Raw genomic sequence first — 23,627 nt, 5'->3', positions numbered from 1 at the left:
TTTATAAGTGACACTCGGAATGTAGCAGAGGGACCTATAAACTGTCATCCAAGAGCTGCTTGCAAACTGCTTTTCCAGACCAAGCACTTTTTAAACATTTTATATACTCACTGATTTACATGTATGATTCAATGTCTCTATATGTGTGTGATGTAAAGTGCTCCGACATCCTACAATGGTATGAGAAATGCTATGAAACAAATGAAATACATGTGACAGAGGGGCTATTCCTTCAATATAAAATACTAAGGGCCAGATGTACAATCCATCTTTATATGCGCGAACAGGTTAGCGAACCGTTTGCGCATGCAAAAACCTATTGAGCCATGTACATTGCCTATTTTGCGAGTCACAATTTATTTGCGACTCACTAAATAGTTTTGCAACTTGCTATTTGGAAGGGGCATTCCCTTCCAAATAGCGAGTCTCAAAACCATGTACAAATGTTTTGTGGTCGCAAAACACTCGCAATTACCACCTACTTCAAGTAGATGGTAATGCATTCGCAAATGGGAAGGGGTCCCGAGGGGACCCCTTCCCCTTTGTAAATGCATGCAAAACAAATTTTTAAGGGCAGGCAGTGGCCCACGGACCTCTGCCTGCCCTTAGAAAATAAAACGAAAACGTTTCATTTTCTTTTTTTTTAAATGCATTGTAAATGGGCTGCATTTTTTTAAACTGCTTTATTTAAAAGCAGTCCCAGACATGGTGGCCTGCAGAGCCAAGCAGGCCCCCAAACCTGGGAGGGCTGGCATTCCAAATGGGGTCGCAAATTGCGAGAGGCTCATTAATATTAACGAACCTCGCAATTTGCGACCCCATTGGGAATCCCAAACAGTGTTAAACACACTGCTGTACATTTCATTTAGCGACTCGCAATATGCCACTCGCAATGTGTCGCCAATTGCGAGGTGCTAAATGAAATGGTTGTACATCTGGCCCCAAAATCCTTCGAACTTTGAGTATTTGTTTTGTGTGCACACGTGTGTATTTTTTTTCAAAATACTGTTTTAATATTTGAAATGTAACTCATACAATTTTCTTGGGGGTCCCCGGCTTCCAGTGGTGACTCAATGGGGGTCCTCAGGAGTCAAAATTTTGGGAACCACAGATGTAGAGGATTGCAGCAAGTAGCTGTCATTTCCACTCTAGACATTCAAAGAGGACGAAAAAAGAAAGGAAAATACTTGTAGGACCCAAAAAGAGCACCAAAGGGCCACCTGGGTAAATACAGCCTCTTGGATTTTCTCATCGTTAGCGCTCACAAGTCAAAACATAAGTACATCCAGTGGGTACTGTGCCTTTAGGAAAATGTACGTCACATTGTTCCATAGTAGTGCCACCTAGCCCTCTCCCTGCCACAGCAGTGCCACCTTATAATTGAGTCAGTGACTGAAACCCATTCCTAAGTGAGAGATCAGACCTGCACCTCCGTAGACTGCACCCCATTTTGAAATGAATGGGGTGATCTGTTCTGCCTTCAAGTTAAGTCAATGACAGAACCCTGTTCATAAGGGAGTGAAGGGGGCTGTGCTGCCTCATACTCGAAATTACCTGTCTGCACCCCGTTCCTAAGTGAGTAAGAGGAGCTGCACCACCTTCTATTCAAGTCCCTGTCTGAACCCCAATCCTAAGTGAGTGTTTGGAGCTGCACCACGTTACAGTCGAGTCCCTGTCTTAAGGGTGGGCTCAAAATCCGTTCCGCTCGCTGATTTTGCAGATTAGCTCACTCCAGGGACCCCTGCGCCCTTCGGCGCGATGGCATAGTAACACACACATGGTCACTGGAGACCACTCTTCTGGCACTTTACGCAGCTGTAGTGTAGGAAAAGCACTATACATTTACCCAACGAGGTAGCACTTACTGATTAGCCAGTAGAAAGTACTCCAGTTGAGTATAGGTATCGCACAAACCAGTGGTGTCTTCTTGGATAAATATGAAGGGCAGGGTTCATTCTGGCACGATGCTCCTGTCACAAAAATTAAACCTCAACAGGAAGCACTTACAGATATAAATAAAGCAGGTGCCCGAGTTGAAGCTCAAATTCAGTAATGCATTAATCAGCCAAAAAACAATTGTGAGCTCTGTCGAGGCTGGGCAGGTGTGCTTTCTCCCCATATCTACAGTCGAAAATTAGCTGTGATGCTGGATGAGGCCTTTGCATCCTTGACTTTCACGAGCACAATCCCCGTGCAGTTCCTGTGACCAGGGGCTTCTTTCTCTTCATCTGCTGCTCTGATCGGTCTCTGACCTTTTATACACACAAGAGGCATGTGAACTCGCATAGAAGCTCGCCCGTTTGGCCCCGCCCACACACTAGCTGTGTGCACTGCCTTCCCGCCATTTACCCACTATGATGGACAGCTCACTCCAGCGACCCCTGTGCCTTTCGGCGCGATGGCATAGTAACACACACATGGTCACTGGAGACAACTCTTCTGGCACTTTACGCAGCTGTAGTGTAGGAAAGCACTATACATTTACCCAACGAGGTTGCATTTACGGATTAGCCAGTAGAAGTACAGAAAGTACAGTCTATTTGTGCAAAACTGCAAATCCGCGAGTTCGCAATTTTTTTTGCGAACTCGCAGAATTTTTTTGCAATTTTGCACGAATTTGTGTACCACAAATCTGCAAAATTCACCCATTCTTAGTCTGAACCCCAATTCTAGGTGAGTGATTGGAGCTGTGCCACCTTACAGTCGAGTCCCTGTCTGAACCCCAATCCTAAGTGAGTGATTGGAGCTGTGCCACCTTACAGTCGAGTCCCTGTCTGAACCCCAATCCTAAGTGAGTGATTGTAGCTGGGCCACTTTACAGTCGAGTCCCTGTGTGAACTCCAATCCTAGGTGAGTGATTGGAGCTGTGCCACTTTACAGTCGAGTCCCTGTCTGAACCCTAATCCTTGGTGAGTGATTGGAGCTGCACGACCTTACAGTCGAGACCCTGTCTGAACTCCAATTCTAAGTGAGTGATTGGAGCTGCACCACCTTACAGTCAAGTCTATGTCTGAACTCCAAACCTAGGTAAGTGATTGGAGCTGCACCACCTCAATCGTCCTACCTCACCATGACCGGGCAGATCAAAGCCGTCCATGTGCTTCAACACCCTCCACCTTCTCCGCAAGACCTTCAAATGGATCCTCTCCGATTCCAGAAAGACCATCACCCATGCACTCATAACCAGCAGGCCGGACTACGGAAACGCCATCTTACCTGGAATCAATGACTCCCTGCTCTGAAAACTCCGGTCCATCCAGAATACTGCGGCCAGACTCGTCCTCGGCATCCCATGACAAGACCACATTACCCAGCACCTACGAGACCTCCACTGGCTAAACATCAAGAAGAGAGTGACCTTCAAGCTACACACCCATGCATACAAATCCCTCCACAACACCGAATCCCAATTCCTCAACGAAAGAGTCCCCTTCTATGCACCCAACAGAAGCCTTCGATCCGCCGACCTCGCCCTAGTCGAAACCCCCCGCATCCGCAGAGCCATAACGTGTGGAAGAGCCTACTCCTACATCGGGGCAAAGACCTGGATCTAACTCCAGCTCAGCATCAGACGTTCGCCCACTCTGCAAGCCTACAGGCAGAGCCTCAAGACCTAGCTCTTTAGGTGAGAAAGAGCTGCATGATTCCTCCCCCACTATCCCCCCCATCAACTTGAGACCCTCACAAATACCTGATTGATTGATTGAATCCCTGTCTGAACGACAATCCTTGGTGAGTGATTGAATCTGCACCACCTTACAGTTGAGTCCCTGTCTGAACCTTAATCCTAGGTGAGTGATTAGAGCTGTGCCGCCTTACAGTCGAGTCCCTGTCTGAACCCCAATCCTTGGTGAGTGATTGGAGCTGTGCCGCCTTACAGTTGAGTCCCTGTCTGAACCCCAATTCTTAGTGAGTGATTGGAGCTGGGCCACTTTACAGTCAAGTCCCTGTCTGAACTCCAATCCTAGGTGAGTGATTGGAGCTGGGCCACGTTACAGTCGAGTCCCTGTCTGAACCCCAATTCTTGGTGAGTGATTGGAGCTGTGCCACCTTACAGTCGAGTCCCTGTCTGAACCCCAATTCTTGGTGAGTGATTAGAGCTGTGCCGCCTTACAGTCGAGTCCATGTCTGAACCCTGATCCTTGGTGAGTGATTGGAGCTGTGCCACCTTACAGTCGAGACCCTGTCTGAACTCCAATTCTAAGCGAGTGATCGGAGCTGCTCCACCTTACAGTCAAGTCCATGTCTGAACTCCAAACCTAGGTAAGTGATTGGAGCTGCACCACTTTACAGTCAAGTCCCTGTATGAACCCTTCTCCTAGGAGAGTGATTGGAGCTGCACCACTTTACAGTCAAGTCCCTGTGTGAACTCCAATCCTAAGTGAGTGATTGGAGCTGTGCCACCTTACAGTTGAGTCCCTGTCTGAATCCCAATCCTAGGTGAGTGATTGGAGCTGCGCCACCTTACAGCCGAGTCCCTGTTTGAACCCCAATCCTAAGCGACAGAAGGGATCTGGCCTATTTTACACCCGAGTCCCTGTATGAACCCTACTTCTACATGAGTGGTTGACATTGAACCACCCTCTAGTCGTCTCCATCTGAAATACATTCCATAGATAGTGACGGGAGGCAACTGATGTCCTATTACCAGGGATTAACATATTCTGTGGGATTCACTGAGCTAATTTTACTCTTTGAGCTCCAGCTCTAGAGCATTAAACCAGAACTCTTGATCCAGACCGCATGATGCTGAAGGGAGCGGTGTTGACACGTGTGACTGCCAGGATTGATTCATGCCAGTTCATCTAAAGTCGTAAAGGACTCTCAATACTTTCAGCATTTTGGTCTAAGTGTCCCCTCGAAGTGATAGGGGTGTTCACATACAGTCGTCCAAGAAACTCCCTAGCCTACCTTCTCATAGGTTTCCTTCCATCGTCGAGACGCTCCCCTGCGGCAGCTGTTGCGCTTTACAAATGATCTCATTCATTGGTTAATGGTCAAAGCCAGGCACAACCTATGGAAATGCAGTGACGACAGCCTATTTACATCGGTTGCTAAGCATCCTGTGCAGGTGATGTAGTTATAGCCCAAGGCAAATCCCACACCGCCTGATCCAGAGTTGCAGTAAATTTCTGGGGATCATATATAAAATGGAGGTGATCTACCGACAGTCAGCGAGTGCCAAATCAAAGAATTCCTTCTTATTGGTCTCTGACTATCCACAGGTGTATCCCATGGAGGTGGCGTACCTGCTCCAAGTGCTAGACTTCAGGATCCCTTTACATTGGTAGCTGTCCTGCGTCTCATGGATCCAATGTTCCTGCAGTCAGTGCAAGACCAAATATACCTTTACATTGGTAGCTTTGTTGCCCCAGGTGGCATCTTGTAACTGCAGGCCAGCGCCACTGTCAGGCACACCTTTGAGTCGGTTGTGGATCTGTGACAGAATCATCTCTTGGTGGAGTTGGTACCCTCCATGGCAGGTTTAGGCAAGCGGACTCCATGCAAATGTCAGGCACAGTACACTCCATGAGAAGGTCAGGCAAGGGACACTTCATATCAAGGTTAGACATCTCATTGTGTGGAATCCAATCTTGTCAGATACTCACCTTTCTTTGGACGGGCACCCCGTGTAGCACACCATGAGCTGCAGTACCTTATAAAACGAACTGCAGTACCTTATCCCAGGTCAGCATTTCATCTGGTTAAGAGATAAACTACAGTGGAGCCTAACATGGCAGAGGGTGAATCAGTTACTGATGCTAAAACTAAAACTAATAACTCTTTTGTCTACTTACCTTTGCCTTGGGTTGCCTACTTAATTACCTAACTAACCTTGGTGTAGAGTGTGAAGGGAAACCTACCAGAGGCCCCCCAAAGCATATGGCTACCAAGGGAGACACTGTTGTGTGTTGAGCCTCGCTTCCACTATGTTGATGATAATGAACCAGCAGACAGCTTTGATCTTTGCTCAGAGTCTAAAAACACAGCTAGGATTCAGAGAGAGGAGAGAGAGGGAGATACTGGGTGTGGTCAGCTTCTTAAGTATTATGGTGGAGGCTGGCTTTACAATATCCCCATCAGGGAAACCCTCATGGGGAATAGTACACACAAAGCAGGACGCTGACTTCTGTTAAGGTTAATATAATATATGGGGAGCTTTCTTAAGGATACCTCACATGGAAGACTCAAGTAGGACAAACCCACATCGACAGATAGGGTCTGCATTGAAAAGCCCCAAGAGGCCAAGCAGTTGGCATACGTGAGCTGTATAATATAACAGAAATGTGGGAAATTCTTGTACACCCAGGTTCTGAGGGTCACTGGGTCACCCCATTATACTAGATGTATATTATAACAGAACACTGTGAAACCCCATAGGAAAGTATGCATTATTAAAATAATTCCAACATCGAGCTGTCCCCCAGGTGTGGAGACAGGAATATCTGGAAAAGCGTGACGTACTTGAGGCTAAATTTGGGATAATGGATCTGGGGAAAAGAGATAAGACTCCTTGAGGAGTCACTGTATTAGAGGTGGGCGTGTTACCCATCAGCAGAGAAGAAGGAAACTGAATTGGAAGCTGTCCTGCTTTGTTAAACATAAGGAGGGACAACTCTATATTAGCAACAAGTATATTAGAGGGGGATATGATCGGGCTGGTGGGCATTTGTGAATGACCATTGGTTATAAAGTGTTAAACAAATCCTATATAGGGTTCAGTTTAGTCAAACATGGTTGAATGCTGAACAAATGACTGAAATAAACTCTGAGGTTAGAAGGAATCCAGCAAGGATGGAGGACTCTGAAGAACAGGACATGAAGCAACAATAACTATGTACTAGAACTCAGCGTCCTACTCGTGGAGGCAATAAACAGTAAAAGATTACATAAGTACACATCACAGTAGTCTTCCCAATGAAAACGAGACCTAGTCCCCCATCTAGCGAATAAGAATACAAGAAATAAGGAAGAAGATAGAAGAAGAAAAAGAGGCCATAGAAACAAAGAAGAAACAGAAAACACGTCCCATCCCCCAACCCCCCACCCTGCATACTGGCAGAAGGCTACGGCCTACCCCCCCTTATAGACATGCCTGTCGCCCCAGCAAAGAAACCCCGAATATAGGAAAAACGGAGGAGGGCCCTAGCACCGGCCCCATTCACACCCCCCCCCACATACCAGAAAAGCATGTAAGCCCACCAAGATGGAAAGTGAGCGTCAATTTATGTCCATCTCAACCCCCCAAAGTCACAAGCACAAGCCAAGGTACACTTCGTCACCGGGATCACCTATAAAGTACCGTAAACAGTCAGCGCTCATCCCTGGCCGGTCCGAACAGAAGCAGACAAACTCCCCATTCCACGAGCAAGCAAAGCCGATGATCCAACCGTCCCGGTAGGGGTCACCAGGCGCTCAGCAAAAGCAGTGGCACAGAGTCAACATCACTTCTCCAGGTTACACTCTCCGTCGTCGAGAGAACACGGCGCTTTCGTTCGGGAGGTGGGTCAACAGGCAGGAAAGTAGAAAAATCAGCAGACACGCAGCTCCGGCCACCGTGCTCACTGGTCTCACAATCCAACACTGTGCACCCCAGGGAGTCCTTGGCGTCAACAGACTGGGCAAAGCCGGGCACCAGATCCACTTTGTAGCCATCTGCCCATACAGATCCCGTATCAGGAGCAATGACCGCCTGTGAGTCATTGATGGCCAACCACCGATGTTTCAGAGCTGAGTGCAAGTCTGTAATGGCCAGAAAGACATCCCTCACTGTAAGCTCCATTCCACCTCCGTCGATATAGACAAAGCTTTCTTTCTCTAGGGACCCTCCGGACGGGAGAAAGCACATTCTCATCAGGCAGCCGGGGTATTAATATCAGCTCGCGGTGTGCGAACGGATTATGGCTGAGCACACTCGAACCCTCACACTCGTGCAATGCCGCCACCGCTTACTAGCCGCTTCTAGGAGAGGAAACTCCTCCCGACGCCCGCCTCAGAAGGTGTGTGATCACCCACCAGCAGCCCCCGGAGAAGGTCCGGTCCGGGCTGTGAACTCCGCCTTGCTCCTCGGGACGGCCACATCCACAGGAGCCAGCAAAAATACGTGCCACAAGGCTCGGGGGTCCAGCGACGTGTCCAGCCTGTTTACCCACGGCGATTCAGCGAGCTGTAAATCTCGGCCCGGGTCACCGGTCCTTCATGGCCGACCAGGGCCGATGTTGTTCGCTTCCCAGTCGGCTGCAGCGCCACTCGAGGTCCCGGCTTGTCCACAATAAAGGCCGTAACCTTTACGATGACGTTTCTCGGCCGTCCGGGGCGGTCGCCATTCTGGAATTGTACGACCGGGCACCGCATCCGCTCATCTACGCGGGGCCACGGCTGAGATGCAGGATCATTGCCAGGATGATGCGGGAGGCGAGGGCGAGCAGCGGAGCCGGGCGTCTATGCGGCCATTCTGGTCGCCGTCTTGGCTCCTCCCGCCCATATTTTTATTTTTGTGTTAAATTGAGCAAGTACGCTTTAGAAACTGGACAAGACTTTTGACCATATAACCATTGTAGAACATTAAATAGGGTATCAAACTGTACACCCATTGACCCGTCCCCCGCCTTCACGAAAGAATGCCTTTTATATAAAGAAAATATTTTGGTGTTTTCAGATGCAATATCTTGCCAGTTAGATGAAGTAAAGGTTCTCATTTGAGGTGGAATGTTGTGTTGTGGAATGTTCCCAGAATGAGACAGCATGCAGCAGGTCAAGATTCAAGAAGGAGGCAAGTGAATCAGGACAGGCTCTGAGAGAGGACAAACCTGTTAGCATTGTAATGTGCAAAACCTACGTCAGTGTGATTTATGAGCAGGTCAGTGCTACTGGAATGCAAGGGCACCATCTAGAGGCAGTGCCTAATTACTACAAAAGGCCTGGGAAAAAAATACTATTTTGCCCAGAGAGATGAAAATCCTTGCACTGTTGCACACTTTGCCAGTGTTTTGTGATTTACTATGTAACATGGTGGAAATAAATGGTTACTGAATTCGTTTTCAGATAAATTGTCTAAAGGGGAGTTATGGAGACAAAACAATGAACATAGGATATTATTCTTCATTACTGTCTAGTCAGTACATTTCCATAGCCCCTGCACCACTGAAGGGTCACAAGAGGACTGACTCTGAAGGGGCAGTAGTGCTTGGCCAGTTGTATTTCTACCTGATCGCCGATCGACTCAGCCTCTCTGCCTCTCTAGTCTTTTAAAAATACCAGCTTGCTGGAATGGTTGCCAATTTCCATGTAGCCAACTCCTCTTCTGTGCCTAGCCGTAACTCCATATGTATGCACTTTCCATGCATGTTTGCACCCTGCCTGAGGAAGAGGCCATTTTGAGGACATAGGGGAGTTATGTCATCCAGGAGAGGAGATGGAAAGAAGCAGGAGGCTGAGGATAAGGCTCAGGTAGATCAAGCAGGTCAAGAAGGTCACTAATACCTTTGTCTTGTTTCGTTCTAGGGGGACTCGCAGCGGTGATTTATACGGACACTCTACAGACAATCATCATGCTGGTGGGGTCCTTCATCCTCATGGGATTCGGTGAGTAGAGGCAGGACATGCCTAGGGGAAGGACATGCAATCAAATGTGTAGAGATCAGTTCTATTGTCAACATCGAAAAAGGAACGACCGCAACAGAATTCTCTGCATACAGCATGAAAGTTGCCTTTCGGGGGTTTGCAGTGCAAAAGAAACAATCTCTATTGATTGGTTTAAGAGCACCCTCCACCATGTGGAGTACTGGACTAAGTCACATTACTTGTATCCCGGGTTGGATCACAGCGTCTCGATCCCGAAGTAGCCTCATTGCTTGGATCTCTCAGTTGTATTTCAGGGCCTTGATTCCTGACCTGAGACCCAGGACCACAAGACTTGGCTACATCACATGACCTGAACCCCTGGGCTGGGACCTGTGTGCTGTGTCCCTGAATGTAGTCATCAGAAGTTGATCCCTGGGGCTGGACCCAATAGCTTAATTCCAGGGCTGGTTCACGAGGTCTGGATCCTTGAGCTGGGTCTCATGGCCTTGATCCCTGGGCTTGGTTCTCTAGGCTGGATCGCAAGGTTTTGATCCCAGGGATGGGCGGCATCACTAGAATCCCAGGGATCCAGTCTCCTTGACTGGTTCACAGTGCCTGCATCTGGGGGCTGCATTACAAAGCCCGGATCCCTGGGCTAGATCCAATGGCTTCAGGTCCTGGGCTGTGTCACCAGTCTGGATCCCCGGGCTCTATCGTTGGACCGGGATCTATGAGTTAGTTTACAGGGGATAGATCCCTTGTCTTTTTTACTTGCCCTGCACGCTGCATTAGAACCCAGAGCCTGAATCCCTGGGCAGGTACACATGGCGTGGGTCCTTCGGCTGGGTCATAGATTCTCCATCCCTGGGCAGGAACACATGGCTTTGGTTCTTGGGCTGGGTCATACACCCTGCATCCCTGGGCAGGAACACATGGCTTGGGTTCTTGGGCTGGGTCATAGACCCTGCATCCCTGGGCAGGAACACATGGCTTGGGTTCTTGGGCTGGGTCATAGGTTCTGCATTTCTAGGCTGGAGCGCATGTTTTAATCGGTGGGCTAGCTGAAAAGGTCTGAATCCATGACCTGTGTCATTGGCCCGAAACTCAGGACTGGATTTTATGTCCTGCATCCCTTATCTCCCTAGGCCACATGGCTTGGACCCTAAGATGGAGCATGGAGTCAGAATCCCACACTGTTACGTTACAGTTCCTGGGTCCCTGGGTTGGGTCAAAGTGATAGGGCCGGTACCCTGAGCTGGGTCACAGAGGTATCTCTACACTGACTTACACAGTTGATTCTCAAGTTTCATCCAGACTAACCAAAACCACTGACCAAAACGTATTCTTTTGTTCTGATGTATTTTTCAGCATTTGCCAAAGTAGGCGGATATGAGGCCTTTGTGGAAGCATACATGAACGCCATTCCCAAAAATGTAACTGCCGGCAACATAACAGTCGACCCAAAATGCTACACGCCGCGGGCGGACTCTTTCCATATCTTCCGAGACCCCCTTACTGGAGATATGCCATGGCCTGGAGTCATCTTCGGCTTGTCCATCTTGGCACTGTGGTACTGGTGCACCGATCAGGTAAAGTACCTCAGGTCTTGCTAGTGGGGAAGAGTAAACAAAGGGTAAAAAAATCATTCTGTGGGCATGTGAGAGTCAAAAAAGGGTACCTGGGTGGAGGGGTCTAGAAACTTGACTGCGGGTGGAGAAGAGTGAAAAACAGTACCACGTCTTGAAGAGCATAAAAAAGAGTACCACTGGTAAAAGAGAGTCAAAAAACTGTGAAGCAGGAAGAGGGGTGTCAAAGATAGTACCACAAGCGAGGGAGTGCAAATAAATAGTAGGAGGAGGAAATAGAGTCAAAAACCTGTGTTGAGGGATGGTGGCGTGGAGGTGAAGGGCTGGGGGTGTGGAGTGGAAGGGAGCGGAAGAGAGTAAAACGACAGTACACAAGAGGAAGATAATCAAAACACAATGGTGCCAGGTGGGAAGAAGAGCAAATAACAAAACACAGGAGGAGAGTAAAAAAATACAGTGTTGTGGCAGTGATGCTGAGGAGAGTCTAAAACAGTGTTAAAGCCTGGATTGTCACTAAACTGTGCTGCAGGAGTGGAGGGCAGCATAGCCCAAACACTACTAGAGTAGAGTCAAAAACAGTGCTGTGAGACTGAAGAGGAGGAGAGTCAAACATACACGGAGAGTGCTGAGGGAGTTGAGTAGAGTTGAAGCATTGATTGGAGTGAAGTGTGAGAGAGTCAATATGAGTGTAGGCAAATAGTCTGTGTGAGATGGACAGACAGCACTAGAAGAGCTTGTCACAGCAGGGAAAACAGTTTCTGAAGAGGCTGTTGCAGCTGGGCAAACTGCTGAGTAACTTGTATACCAGCCCAAACAGATGGAGAAGGTATGTAGCAGCCTGCCTAACTGTGCTGAGGGGGCTGCTACCAGCAGTCCACAGTAATGGAGGAGAGTCTGTAAAAGCTTTAGGGTCGGACTGGGCTACAGGGTCGTTTGCCAGTCCCTGATTGGTTGGTCTGACAGGTCAGTGTGTGGGCCAGTTTTGTGGACGTATGTGTGATGCGCCAGGTTTGTGGCTGCGTCTGGACTTCTGTCGTGGACATCTTTCATAATGACTAAAATGCAGCAGCAGGGGGCACTGTGCAGGTGACCGAAGGTTGCACTATGCACTCAAAGCAGCTTGCACTGGGTGTCTCCAGGTATATAGAAGGAACTGCATCGTGTCATATTGGGTCTCCTGTGGAGGACAATGAAGTTCAACTTTGAAAGTAAATCAACTTCCCCCTCATTTTTTCCCTATGTTTGCCAATCTCACTAATCTCAGCCCCTAAGTGCACAAACACTGAATGCACCAATGAATGCCCATTACCCGATCCCACCTGAAATTCCAACAGGAGCTAACTGGATTGATGTATATGGGAGGAGCCACTGGGCACACGCGCTGTGGTCGCCTGTCTGTGCAGTGGGTTGAGAGGAGAGGTCCTTACTACCTGGCAGGTCCTGTCATCCAGTGCTGAATGGGGACGGCTGACACACTGGTGGTTGAATTGCTGCACCAGGGATGTTGTATGATATGCATCCATATTTGCATACCATTTTATTGCCCTGAGGAAGGTATTGTAAGATGAAACGCGTTGGCTGCACTGTCTGAGAAGCATAATAAAGAAACAACTACAATTATAGCAAAGAGCTAGCAGTTATGTCTAGTGCTGATTGTAAATGCAGATAAAAGTGTTTGCTGTCTCTCTAATTTGTAAACAAAATGTTGTTTGATATATAAGTGTTTAAATGTATTGAAAAAAGTACCCTATAATGAGCTGTTAATCAACCATTTTCTTAGCTGTAGGGGACTCCAGTATATAGTAATATAGTGTAATCAATAACAAATAGCTATCCCAACTCTGAAGAGTCCAGAGTCCTCCTGGTCATTTCCTGTTGGGCCTGAAACAACACAACCATATCAAGCCACCACTGACTGGCTCACTGTAGGGGAAAGAACACATTTCAAATATCTCTGCCTACAGAGTATTGCACCGCTGTGCTCCAAACCACCTGTCAAAGTAGTTTGCCCCTTAAATTCCCACAAAATGTCTAATGTTTTCCAGTGTTAACTTATTGTCCACCCCTCCAACTTATTCCAAGAAATTCAGAGGACTATTCTTTCATGTGCTTGGCTCATCTCTGTGAAGCTGTTCACCACTTTTTCTACACATGAAATCTGACTTTGTCACAGTTGGTAGATTGTTCAAACCCCATTGGTCAAAACAGATTTCTGGCTATCCTTTCCTGTGCCTTCCTTTAGTCTCCTTCTGTCCTAGAGCCTCTGGGTCAAATTTCCTATAATTGGCTTCTCCCACTTCATCTTACAGATTCTCCACTAAATCGTGATCCCTTGTCTGCCAGCGTACAGGGTTGATGGAGTCCTTGAGTTGATAATACCAACCCCAGAGATGTTTATTTACTAGCCAGAAGAGCTTCCATTTTCAATCTTCCTTGTATATGAGCCACAGTACTGTTTGGCTACCGCTCGGCTTTTTGCTGTGCTTTACCAAAAACAAAAAACATAGGAAGGGGGTAAACTAAAACAGCACTGTAATGTGATGCCAGCCCAGTGAGACAGCACCTTGGGGTTGATGGTGCTGCATGTGGCTGGGAGGTCTAATAAAATCAAGGCTTACGGCGTGGATTTGTCCTAGTTATTGAGTAGCTCTTCCTTGGTCTTTAGCATTGTTGACACTGCTACTGAGTTAAGAACCGTGAATGAAAGTCACTGAGAAGGTCACTGGTTTCCAGGTGGACACATGGCTACTGGTTCAAGTGTCAAGGATAATAAGCTTGCGATAGGTCAACAGTTTGAAAGATTGAGTTTGCCAAAGGTTTCTTTACAATTGAGGCGATGATGGTGTGCTTAAGGTCTTGATCCCAAAGAAAGAAAGGCACTGAGCTTGTTGCACAGCTCAGTTGAGGGTACCAGGAGGCCTTTCATTACACTATGGGTTGCTATCTCCTGGGATTGAAAGGGTTTTTGGCTGACAATCTGCCTCAGGCTTGAATGTATTCTTTTAATCTCTGGTGCAAGATCGTCTGTAGCTCCTAGAGTCTGCTCTACAACTGGTATGATGAGCTAGTAGCATTGGCCTATTCCAGTTTATTGGTCTTCATGGGCTTTGTCTTGCAGGTGGACAAGAGGCAAGGGTATCTAATGCACAGAAAGCCTCTTTCACGTTGTACTAGAATTTTTAAAGTGTCTCTAAGCAGAATCAGATGAGTCCAGAAGCAGTTCTGTGAAATCAGAAAGTTATAGTTTACACACGACAGATACATTGGACATGCCACAGTGGGTGCTCTCCCAAATGTCCCTAATAGAAATCCACAATCAGAGAAGGTGAGATATATGACAACCATATCACTGCCTGCAGAGCTATGCTGATAATGCTTTTGCCCAGTGCCAGACAGCCCTTGGCCATGCTCACACCCACTTCTGTTACTCAACATTTTTGGTCGGTGACTGCAGAACAGGGAGCCTGCCACTAGAAGGGGTACAAGTCTTTGGGGGTCTTTAATAGCCAGACAAACTATGTCAGAAGATTCTGAAACAGCAAGACAAACAGTGCTGGTTTGAGCCTTTAGCTGCATGGCTCTCGGCTGACACATTACCACAAGGCGCCCTCACTCTTGTATGTGGCTCTGGATCAGTCTCAGCAACTCACTGCATTATCTCTCCAGCCGCTGCCCATCAAGTGCTTGACATTAATGAGGTGTGAATAATTCTTCCAGGACAGAATAAGGACTTTAGGCCTGGGTGTGAGGCATTTGATCCCTATGAGCCCACATTCACAAAGGCCAAGGGGTCCCTTGGGGACCCCTTCCCTTTAGCGAACGGGTTACCACCAACCTGAAGTTGGTGGTAACTGTGACTGTTTTGCAACCGCATTTCCAGCCGCAAAACCTTCTTACATCCTGCTACCATTCGGTATTAGGAAGGGACGCCCTAAACACGCCCCTTCCTAACACTGAATCGCAAACCCTATTTGCAATTCGGTAATAGGTTTCTGAATCACAAATAGGATTTGGTACATCAGAAATGCAAATGTCTTTGAGTGTTTTCATCCTACAGTTTTCTTTTAACCCAAACTGTTTTTCATGGTCATTCAGCTTTTATCCCACATTTCTGTGTAATGACTATAGCAAGTGAGGAAAAAGTTAACTAATTTATTTTGTCCTCGGGTTGGCGACTTTCCTCCCCAAATAATAATCCACTTTCTTACTGGTAATATTCGGAATAATTCAGCTTTCACTGCTTCAAATTTATTTTTATTTTTTGGATTGTGTAGTCAACTCTGCTGCATATTTTAGTCTTTCACTGACCCATATTTTCTACGGTCATAACCTTTTTGTTCATGGGTTTACGATTTTTCAGTGGGTTTTGAGAATTTTACAATGATGCACCTAATTTTTCTTTTATGTTACACTGATGCCATCTTCTGGTCAATTTTATCAGCACTCTACCATATTTAAGTTGTGATGTCCTTATCGATTAAAATAAAATAAAAAAACAATAAAATGAGACCTCCCTTCCGTATTTCAGTTGTTACAGTAGCGGGTGACACCTATGGAGCTTTCAATAGGGAACCATCTCCTAAATCTGTTATCTCCCCTCAGAAAATACCAGTTTTCATACAACTTGCTAAATAATCATTGACAAAGATAATTGGGCTTAAAGCATTTTTTGCAAACATAGGCAATAATCATCGAAAAGTAATTAAAAAAAAAATATTGCCTTCTAAAGGTAGTCGAATTTGTTTGAAAAAAGATAAAGAATGACCCATCACAAAGAATGAACAAAAAATATAACCAAATAAAATTAACAACTTTTCGGCGGATGTGCACGTGCAAAATACCATCACTCACAGTGAAGAGAGCCAATGGTTGAAGTGGGCTGATCTGTTGTTCCATGCTGTACTCTGTGGTAGGTGAAAGCAAAATGTAAACGACATGTGAACAGACCAGTGAATAAAGAGGGTTGACCAGACGTCACAGATCCATGGCTTTCATTTGAATCAAATAACTAAGATGGGAAAAGTGAACGAGACAACATGTGGCGTTACGGCCGGAGCTGCTGACTTTGTAACTGGAAAACCAGGTTCTCAGTGTCAGCTCACAATCCTGTGATTCTGGGCAAATCACTTGATTTCCTTGTGCCTAAGAAAATATGAATGTTACTGGTGCTCATATAAAGTGCACCAATACCGTTGAGCTGTGTTCGTGCTATGTAAAAATTGCAAAATACAATTACTATAACCAGCCCCATCAAAATTGCAAGGCGACCTCGTGATGAGTCTCCTAAGTGTGACATTACTGAATGATTCCAGCTCCTGGATGGCGGGCCGGGCTACGATAAGGGCTTTAAGTGGGATGAAAAAGTGTTGGGGATCTCTAAAAGGGGTGTGGCCTATGTCAATAAAGGCATGGCTTACATACACAAAGTAAATTATGTGATTTCTCTAGTGTGCCGCTGATTGCTATTTTGGTTCTGCTCTGAGCTTTCTGTTGTTGCATCTAGATGTATAACACAACAGGCAAACACCTAAAACCAGCCAGGTCAGTTGGCTTTGTCAATGGTTGTTAGCTTTTTAACCCCCAGCTGTCCAACGTCACGGTGGGCGTGTGCCAAGGACGGCCGGGGGTCGTCCGAACCACGCCCACTCATTATTTCATTCACACCGCGGCGGAATTCGCGCAGCGGTCAACGGGTTAAGATACATGAGTAACAACAATGATTTTGTTGTAAATAATTAATATGGGAACTGTTTTAATTCTGAAATGATGAGACTTTAATTTGAACATTACTGAGGCCTGTGGAAAGGGTGATGCTCTTCGGAGTGTCTTGGTCACTTCTGTTATGTTCACTCTCTGTTAGCCATGCAGCCCCTTTTACCCTCCATATTTCCTCCATCTACATATCTTACACCTCATGTCTTTCTTCTTCAGCACCCTTTTTTCACTCTCTCCTGTGAGCCTATACTTGCATCTCCTTCAGTACACCACTCCCACACAATTGTTAGCATTTCATTTTCTTTTACTTCCTCCTTTTCAATGTTTCGACAGCTATGTATCTCCTCCACAATCATTTGCACGGATTCACAATTGCAGCTGGAATACGTGGCTATTGCTCTGTGCACTCTGCAGAGAGGCCAAGGATTGGATGACCATGCATTCTGATCAATCTTCTGACTCATTTGCTGGCACTGTAACAAACAGGCCTTTAACCTCAACTCCATAACTACTAGTCGTGGCTCGTTGTAAGTCCCTGGAGATGACTCAGTTTTAAATAGGCCCTATAAAAAAGTAGTGACATGCTACACTAAAACAAATTGATACAGAAACACAGCATCCTGTAATTAGCAAACACTCTGGGCCCGATTCACAGAACTAACGTAGGACAAAATCCTAAACTTACTACCATTTTGGTATTCACAGAAGGCACTTACTCATTTCGGTATTCACAGAAGTTAAGAGTACTAACTTTATGACTCCTAAATGCCTTATGTGAATACCGAAAGTCTTAAAGTTAGGATTTTTCTCAGTTTAGGAGTAGAAATGTTAGGACTCCTAACTTTAGGACTCCTAAACTGAGAAAAATCCTAAATTTAAGACTTTCAATATTCACAGAAGGCATTTAGGAGTCCTAAAGTTAGGAGTCCTAACTTTACTACTCCTAAACTGAGAAAAATTCTAACTTTAAGACTTTCGGTCTTCACAGAATGCATTCAGGAGTCCTAAAGTTAGGACTCCTAACTTCTGTGAATACCAAAATGAGTAAGTGCCTTCTGTGAATACCAAAATGTTAGTACGTTTAAGATTTTCTCTTAAGTTAGTTCTGTGATAGGGCCCTTTAAGAAGATGCAAGATTAAGTAAAATGTAAAGTATAAACAGGAATTACATTACAGAAATGGATTACCTTCAGGTTTTTTTTATATTCATTATTCAGAAATGGATCAGTGTTTTTGCCAGTCAATTTAAGGACATGAATATAGAGCCTGACAGGGACCTGTGTCAGTGCCCATTTTTAATTGCTACTGGGTTAGAGAATCAGGGGGACATGGCTCACTTAATGCCCGGACTGCGATTGTCCTCACCGTCCCCTCACATCCGCATCCAAGGACAAAGGCGCCAAAATCAAACCAAGGGCTTTGATCCTTCAGACAGTGGTATGGGGGGGGGGATTTGAATATTGAACTGACCAATTCAACCATGATATAAACTACAACCTGGGCAGCACAGTAAGGCAAGGAGCAGGACCAGCATGCTGAGTTGAAACCCACCTACCCATACCAAAAAATAAACAGGCATCGCCAATAGGTCTCGCCCTTGGGACCTCTAAGTATTTGCCTATGCAGCACATATTATTCTGGGTGCTACAACATTTACTGAAACTTCACGTGCCACTGGTGAGCAGCCACTCACGCCCAAGGATGGGCTTCCGTGCTACTTAATGAAATATGATAAAGTCTCCTCAAAATTAAAAAAAGTGTATTCTTTTAACAAAGAAGCTTTGACATTTATTGGCACATTAAAGCACTGCATTGAGAAGTATTTATTTAAAGTGTTATTTTTGTACAACTGGTAGTCTGAACTTATATATGACTGCATTGCGAACAGGACAAGGAAGGATTGATCCAGGCTGAGAGCCTTAGCAAGAACATGCAAGCGTTCACTGCACCCATCTTTCTCGCAACATTCACTGCCATATAATGAAAGCATTATAGCGCAATCCGCAATGGTAACAACATAAACCTCATTGTCCAAGCAACAAAGAATGTAAAGCGAAGAGTAATGATAAAGCCGTACTCTTGACAGCATTGCGCTCATGCAATCACCGTAAATGAGAAACATGAGGGAAATAAGAAAATGATTCACGTTAAATAAGGTAAAGAGAACCCAAAGCACTTATATATTTGCGCTATTTTTCATATACCAGCACCCACGTCCAGTCCACAATGCAGAAGAGGACTTGCCATACTCTTTACTAGAAAATTGTATTGCAACCTTATACATTCAAAGATGGCGCTGACCGCATACTACAAACTGAACTATGATGGGGTCTCCATTAAGCCAAGCCAAGTATGGCTGCCCGCAGTTGCCACATGCTTTTGAATGGGTTAAAATACCACGGCACGCTGATATTGGACCTGCTCTGTTTGGCTGAACAGGGCATAGTACGCTAAAGGAGCCCCCATTTATAAGCCACACAAAATGTAGCATGAGCTTATTTCCCCGGCGGCAGTACAGAATCACAGGATGTTGAGCCTCCCAACAAGTCTCGCACCTGGTTCCCAAGCTTCAAAAAGGCTTCTCTAGCTTTTACGCCACAACTTATTGGACCTACAGCTGCTACACAATCCATTACTAACTTCATGAGCCGAAGTGTGCATTTTAAGAGGTGCGCGTTCCAAGAAACTCTGGAGAATGAAAGGGGTAAGCAATGTGACGACCTCCCCTCCGATCCCCTGTGGCCGTGCCAGGGTTAAGCTAGGGCGAGTGCAGGAAGAGCTATGCCAATACTCGAACATGAGCGTTTTTTAACAACCACCCAATGTTTTGGATGTGGACTGGCTGTGCAGGCCTCACCCTATTTCAAACCCTTCGTTAGTGTAATGCGCGCCAGAGCACCCTCCTAGGAAGAACGGAACCTCCAGATTTGGCTTGAGCAAAAACACATTCTGCTCAAATGCTCAACCCTGTGTGTGCCATGCCAGGCACACCCAAAACACACAGAGGCAGAAGCAACAATGGGTGCTGCCAAGAGGAAAAAGAAAACCAGCACTAAAGGACCCCGAACTCACCGCAAGAAATCACCAATGCCTGACATATGCACAACACTAGTTGCAGTGCTGAAAAGACTGCCTAAATCCAAACATTGAAACCTAAAAATAAATGTGCTTTGCTTAAGCACGACATGAATGCGATTTGAGAGCTTTAGAAGGTTATGTCCATTACGAGGTCTCTCACTTTCTTGAGCTGCTCCATCAGGGCACTCTTTTTTCTGCCACTGTCCAGGTTGCGATTCTTCAGCTTGCCTGCAGGGTGGGGGAGGAGAAGAAACTAGCACGAACTGGTTGGGGGCAGAGGGAAAATACCAGACATGAGTGAAAGTGAGAGCTAGTCAAAACACGAACACTTGTATGAAATGCTTTTTCAGATTAAAAAAAAGTCCCTTTGCCAGTAACTATAATGGGACAAGTGGAATGATACAAGTAATGGGGGCCTGCACCATGGGAGGGAACAAACAATGAAAAGGAAGGGACGGATAAGAAAAATAAAACACTTAAAAGCAAGGATTTTTAAAGGGCACTGAAGCAAACAAATGAAAAGCAGTAGACGGGCTGTAAGCCCACAGAGTGAATACAGCATGTCTCGAAGAGACAGCACATGCTCTGTCTAGGTTCGACCTAAAAGACAAGAAAGGGAAAAGCAAGACAAAGAAGGGAGGTGATGAAAACAAGCAACACACACATCAACGTCACGGTACGGTAGCAGCATGGAGTAGCTGAGTTCTGATTGGTCTCCGTAAGGATCATCTTAAGGACGAACCAAGTCACAGACAGGTGGCAAATATAGTGGACTTGCCATGGAATGCCTTATGGCAGGTTAAGACCACTAACGGGGGGAATCACATTAAACACAGCACTCACAGCCCATGAACGCCGGATGGCAGGGCTCCTAAGACACACAAGGTAGTGAGGCAAGCCTAACACACTAAAGGGGTGACAGTGGTAAAGCTTCAGCTCCTAAAGTCTGCATGGTCTTATTTGCAAAGCCAAAGATTAATGACTTAGCATGGGATGACTTGATGTATGATGACCCTGGTGGATTGAATGTTGATTAATGTGAAAAGTTGTGAGATGACAATGACGTTAATTGACTTGGCTTGATTTATGGCCACCTGCGAGCGGTCAATGAATACTGAACTGCAGCTTTTTACTTCCAATAGAGAGAAATTGTGCAGTAATTGACTCAACATTCCACAGTTTGGGGAACATGCTGCTTGCCAGGGTTATTACAAGTGCACCCCTTCCTACCCGAAGAGGTTTACTAGCTGTAACCTGTGACCCAAAGCATTAGCAGGACCAGCACGGCAGAGGCTGTAAGACACACTGGCAAAGAACTTCTCATTACACCTGAACCTGTCCCATGATGTACCTACCATGTCATAAGGGACTGGTTTATCTAGTATAATGTTTTCCTAATGCATTCTGGTACTTGTGATTTTCTTTTGTTTGCTTTGTTGTAAACAGAACTACAGTTACTTGAACGAAAGGGAAGCTCTTTGCTAGAAATGTCAGTCTTAGACCTGTTTTATGTTCAGTTTGGCTACTTCTGAAGAAGTGCCACTCAATTAAGTGTCACACGTGAGGCCGACACACGTTATATGTCGACGGAAGTGTCACATGTAAGAGTACTGTGAACTTGCCAGCCCTGCACCCTTTGGGAAGGACTGCTCTGAATTGGCTCGCACAGTTCACTTGTTCCTCACTCGGCCTAAAAGGTGTGGTATCCCTTCTCTGACACGCTAGGAGGCCCCCTCCACTCATGTCCACCCTCCATTTCAGGCCTGGGTCTATTAACTTGTTAACATTTTCTACACGGTTTGAGAGAAGAATTCCAGGAGCGCAGCAATAATGAGTGCAGTAGGTGCAGTTGTACCGGTGCCCAGGGTGTGTGAGAGATCCAATGCATGGCTATATTTTACTCCCCACCAGGGGAAGCTGGTGGCCCATATCCCTCCGTACATTAGGTCCACTAGCCGCAGGTGAACCCACGTATATCCTTGGACTTAGAGGATGACTAGCTTCCTGTCCTCCCGCACTCAGACCATTAATCTAGGACCTTTTCGGTCTAAGACGATGGAACTGACCAAGGGCGTCCCTCAGGGACTCATGTTTGAGCCCTACATTGTTCAACATCTATTTTGCCCCCTTGGCCAACCCCGTGGCTTCCTGCCCATCTCTTATGCTGAAGACACCCCGATCCTCTTTTCCTTCAACAAATCCTCCTCGTCGGGTTTGTCCACCTTTTCTCAAGGAATGACGGCTATTGCAGATTGGATGAAAAGTAATTTTCTCCAACTCATCGCAGGAAAGATGGAGATAATGCTTTTTGGAGACGCCCCTCTTCTAGGGTCCCCAGAATGGTGGCAGGCAGCTCTCGGCACCCCTCCTGACCCTAAAACCCTAGTCAAAAACGTGGGCATTCGCCTAGATCATGCCTTAACATTAAAGGAGCATGCTGTCCACACTGTCAGCACCTCCTTCAATGTGTTGGGCTTGCTACGACGAGTCTTTCCTTTCCTGCCAGACTATACCTGAAAAACTCTCATTCAGACCATGGTTCTGAGCCGTCTTGATCACTGTAATGCTCTCCTGGTCTCTACGAATGAGTCATCCCTCAGCAGGTTGCGGGTGGTCCAGAATACCGCTGCGCGACTTGTCACAAATTCTCAGTTCAAAACCCCTTCCCTTCCCCTGCTCCACAAGCTCCACTGGCTCCCAATCCGCAAGCGTATCAAATTCAAGGTCTGCTGCATTGTCTATAACTACCTAAATGCGGCGCGAATTCCGCAGTGGTGCGGCCGTTTAATTAGGTGGGTGGGGCCGCGTCGGCCAACGGACGTGTGCAGCACTATGGAGGTAGTGCTCGCAATGATCGTTGGCCAACAGAAGCAGCGAAGGGGCTAAAGCCCTGCATAATAAAGGCCCTCTCTACATTTTCAGGAAACTCATGCCTTACGCCCCCTCTAGGACTCTTAGGTCAGGCAACAAATCACTTCTCCAGGTCCCCAGGGTTAGGAAAACAAGACTAGGGGCCCGATGTAGGTGCCCTAATACCGGTCAGAAACGGCCGAATTCGGCCGTTTCCGACTGGTATTATGGTTTTCATATGTAGGGCATGCATTTACAGAATCAGTATTTTACCGATTCTGTATTTACCGATTCGGTAAAATTACCGAATCGTTAAATACAGACTCGGTAAAATACCGATTCTGTAAATGCAGATGTAGCTGGCACATGTCAGAGTGCCACAGGGCTTTAAGAATCGGTATTTTACCACCCAATCCAATTGGGTGGTAAAATACCGAATACAGGTGTGCATGCACACCTGTGCAATGTGACACACAGACATGCCCTTAGGGCATGTCTGTGTGCCACATGGCACACAAGTCCGGAATTGGGGTGCAAGAGGGTGTCAAAGTGACACCCCCTGCACCCTTGCAAAAATCGGTATTTACCGAATCGGTAAATAGCGATTCGGTAATGACCATTGATTCCTATGGGCTGTAATGCCCATAGGAATCAATGGGCTTTACCGATTCGGTATTTACAGAATCGGTAAATACCGAATCTTAACGATTCGGTATTTACCGAATCTGAAATACCTACATTTCCCCCCTTCTAATTTACCACTTCTTAAATACCGAATCGGTATGATTCGGTATTTTAGAAGTGGTAAATTAGAATTACCTACATCGGGCCCTA

At 46.3% G+C, this 23,627-nt stretch overlaps 1 protein-coding gene across 1 annotated transcript in view; it reads left to right on the top strand.

Moving 5' to 3' along the window:
* The window catches only part of SLC5A1 (solute carrier family 5 member 1), a 296,325-nt gene that overhangs the window by 224,445 nt on the left and 48,253 nt on the right, over window positions 1–23,627 (top strand). The window contains exons 7-8 of the mRNA XM_086942805.1: window positions 9,505–9,585; window positions 10,933–11,153. Of these exons, the coding sequence (XP_086798931.1) occupies window positions 9,505–9,585; window positions 10,933–11,153 (302 nt within the window). The remainder of the gene's footprint in view (window positions 1–9,504; window positions 9,586–10,932; window positions 11,154–23,627) is intronic.

Source organism: Lissotriton vulgaris, chromosome 11 (genome assembly GCF_964263255.1).
Source record: "Lissotriton vulgaris chromosome 11, aLisVul1.2, whole genome shotgun sequence".
In the NCBI taxonomy this organism is placed as follows: domain Eukaryota; kingdom Metazoa; phylum Chordata; class Amphibia; order Caudata; family Salamandridae; genus Lissotriton; species Lissotriton vulgaris.
The sequence above is the reverse complement of the archived record's forward strand: the minus strand, read 5'-3'. Positions and strand labels throughout refer to the sequence as shown.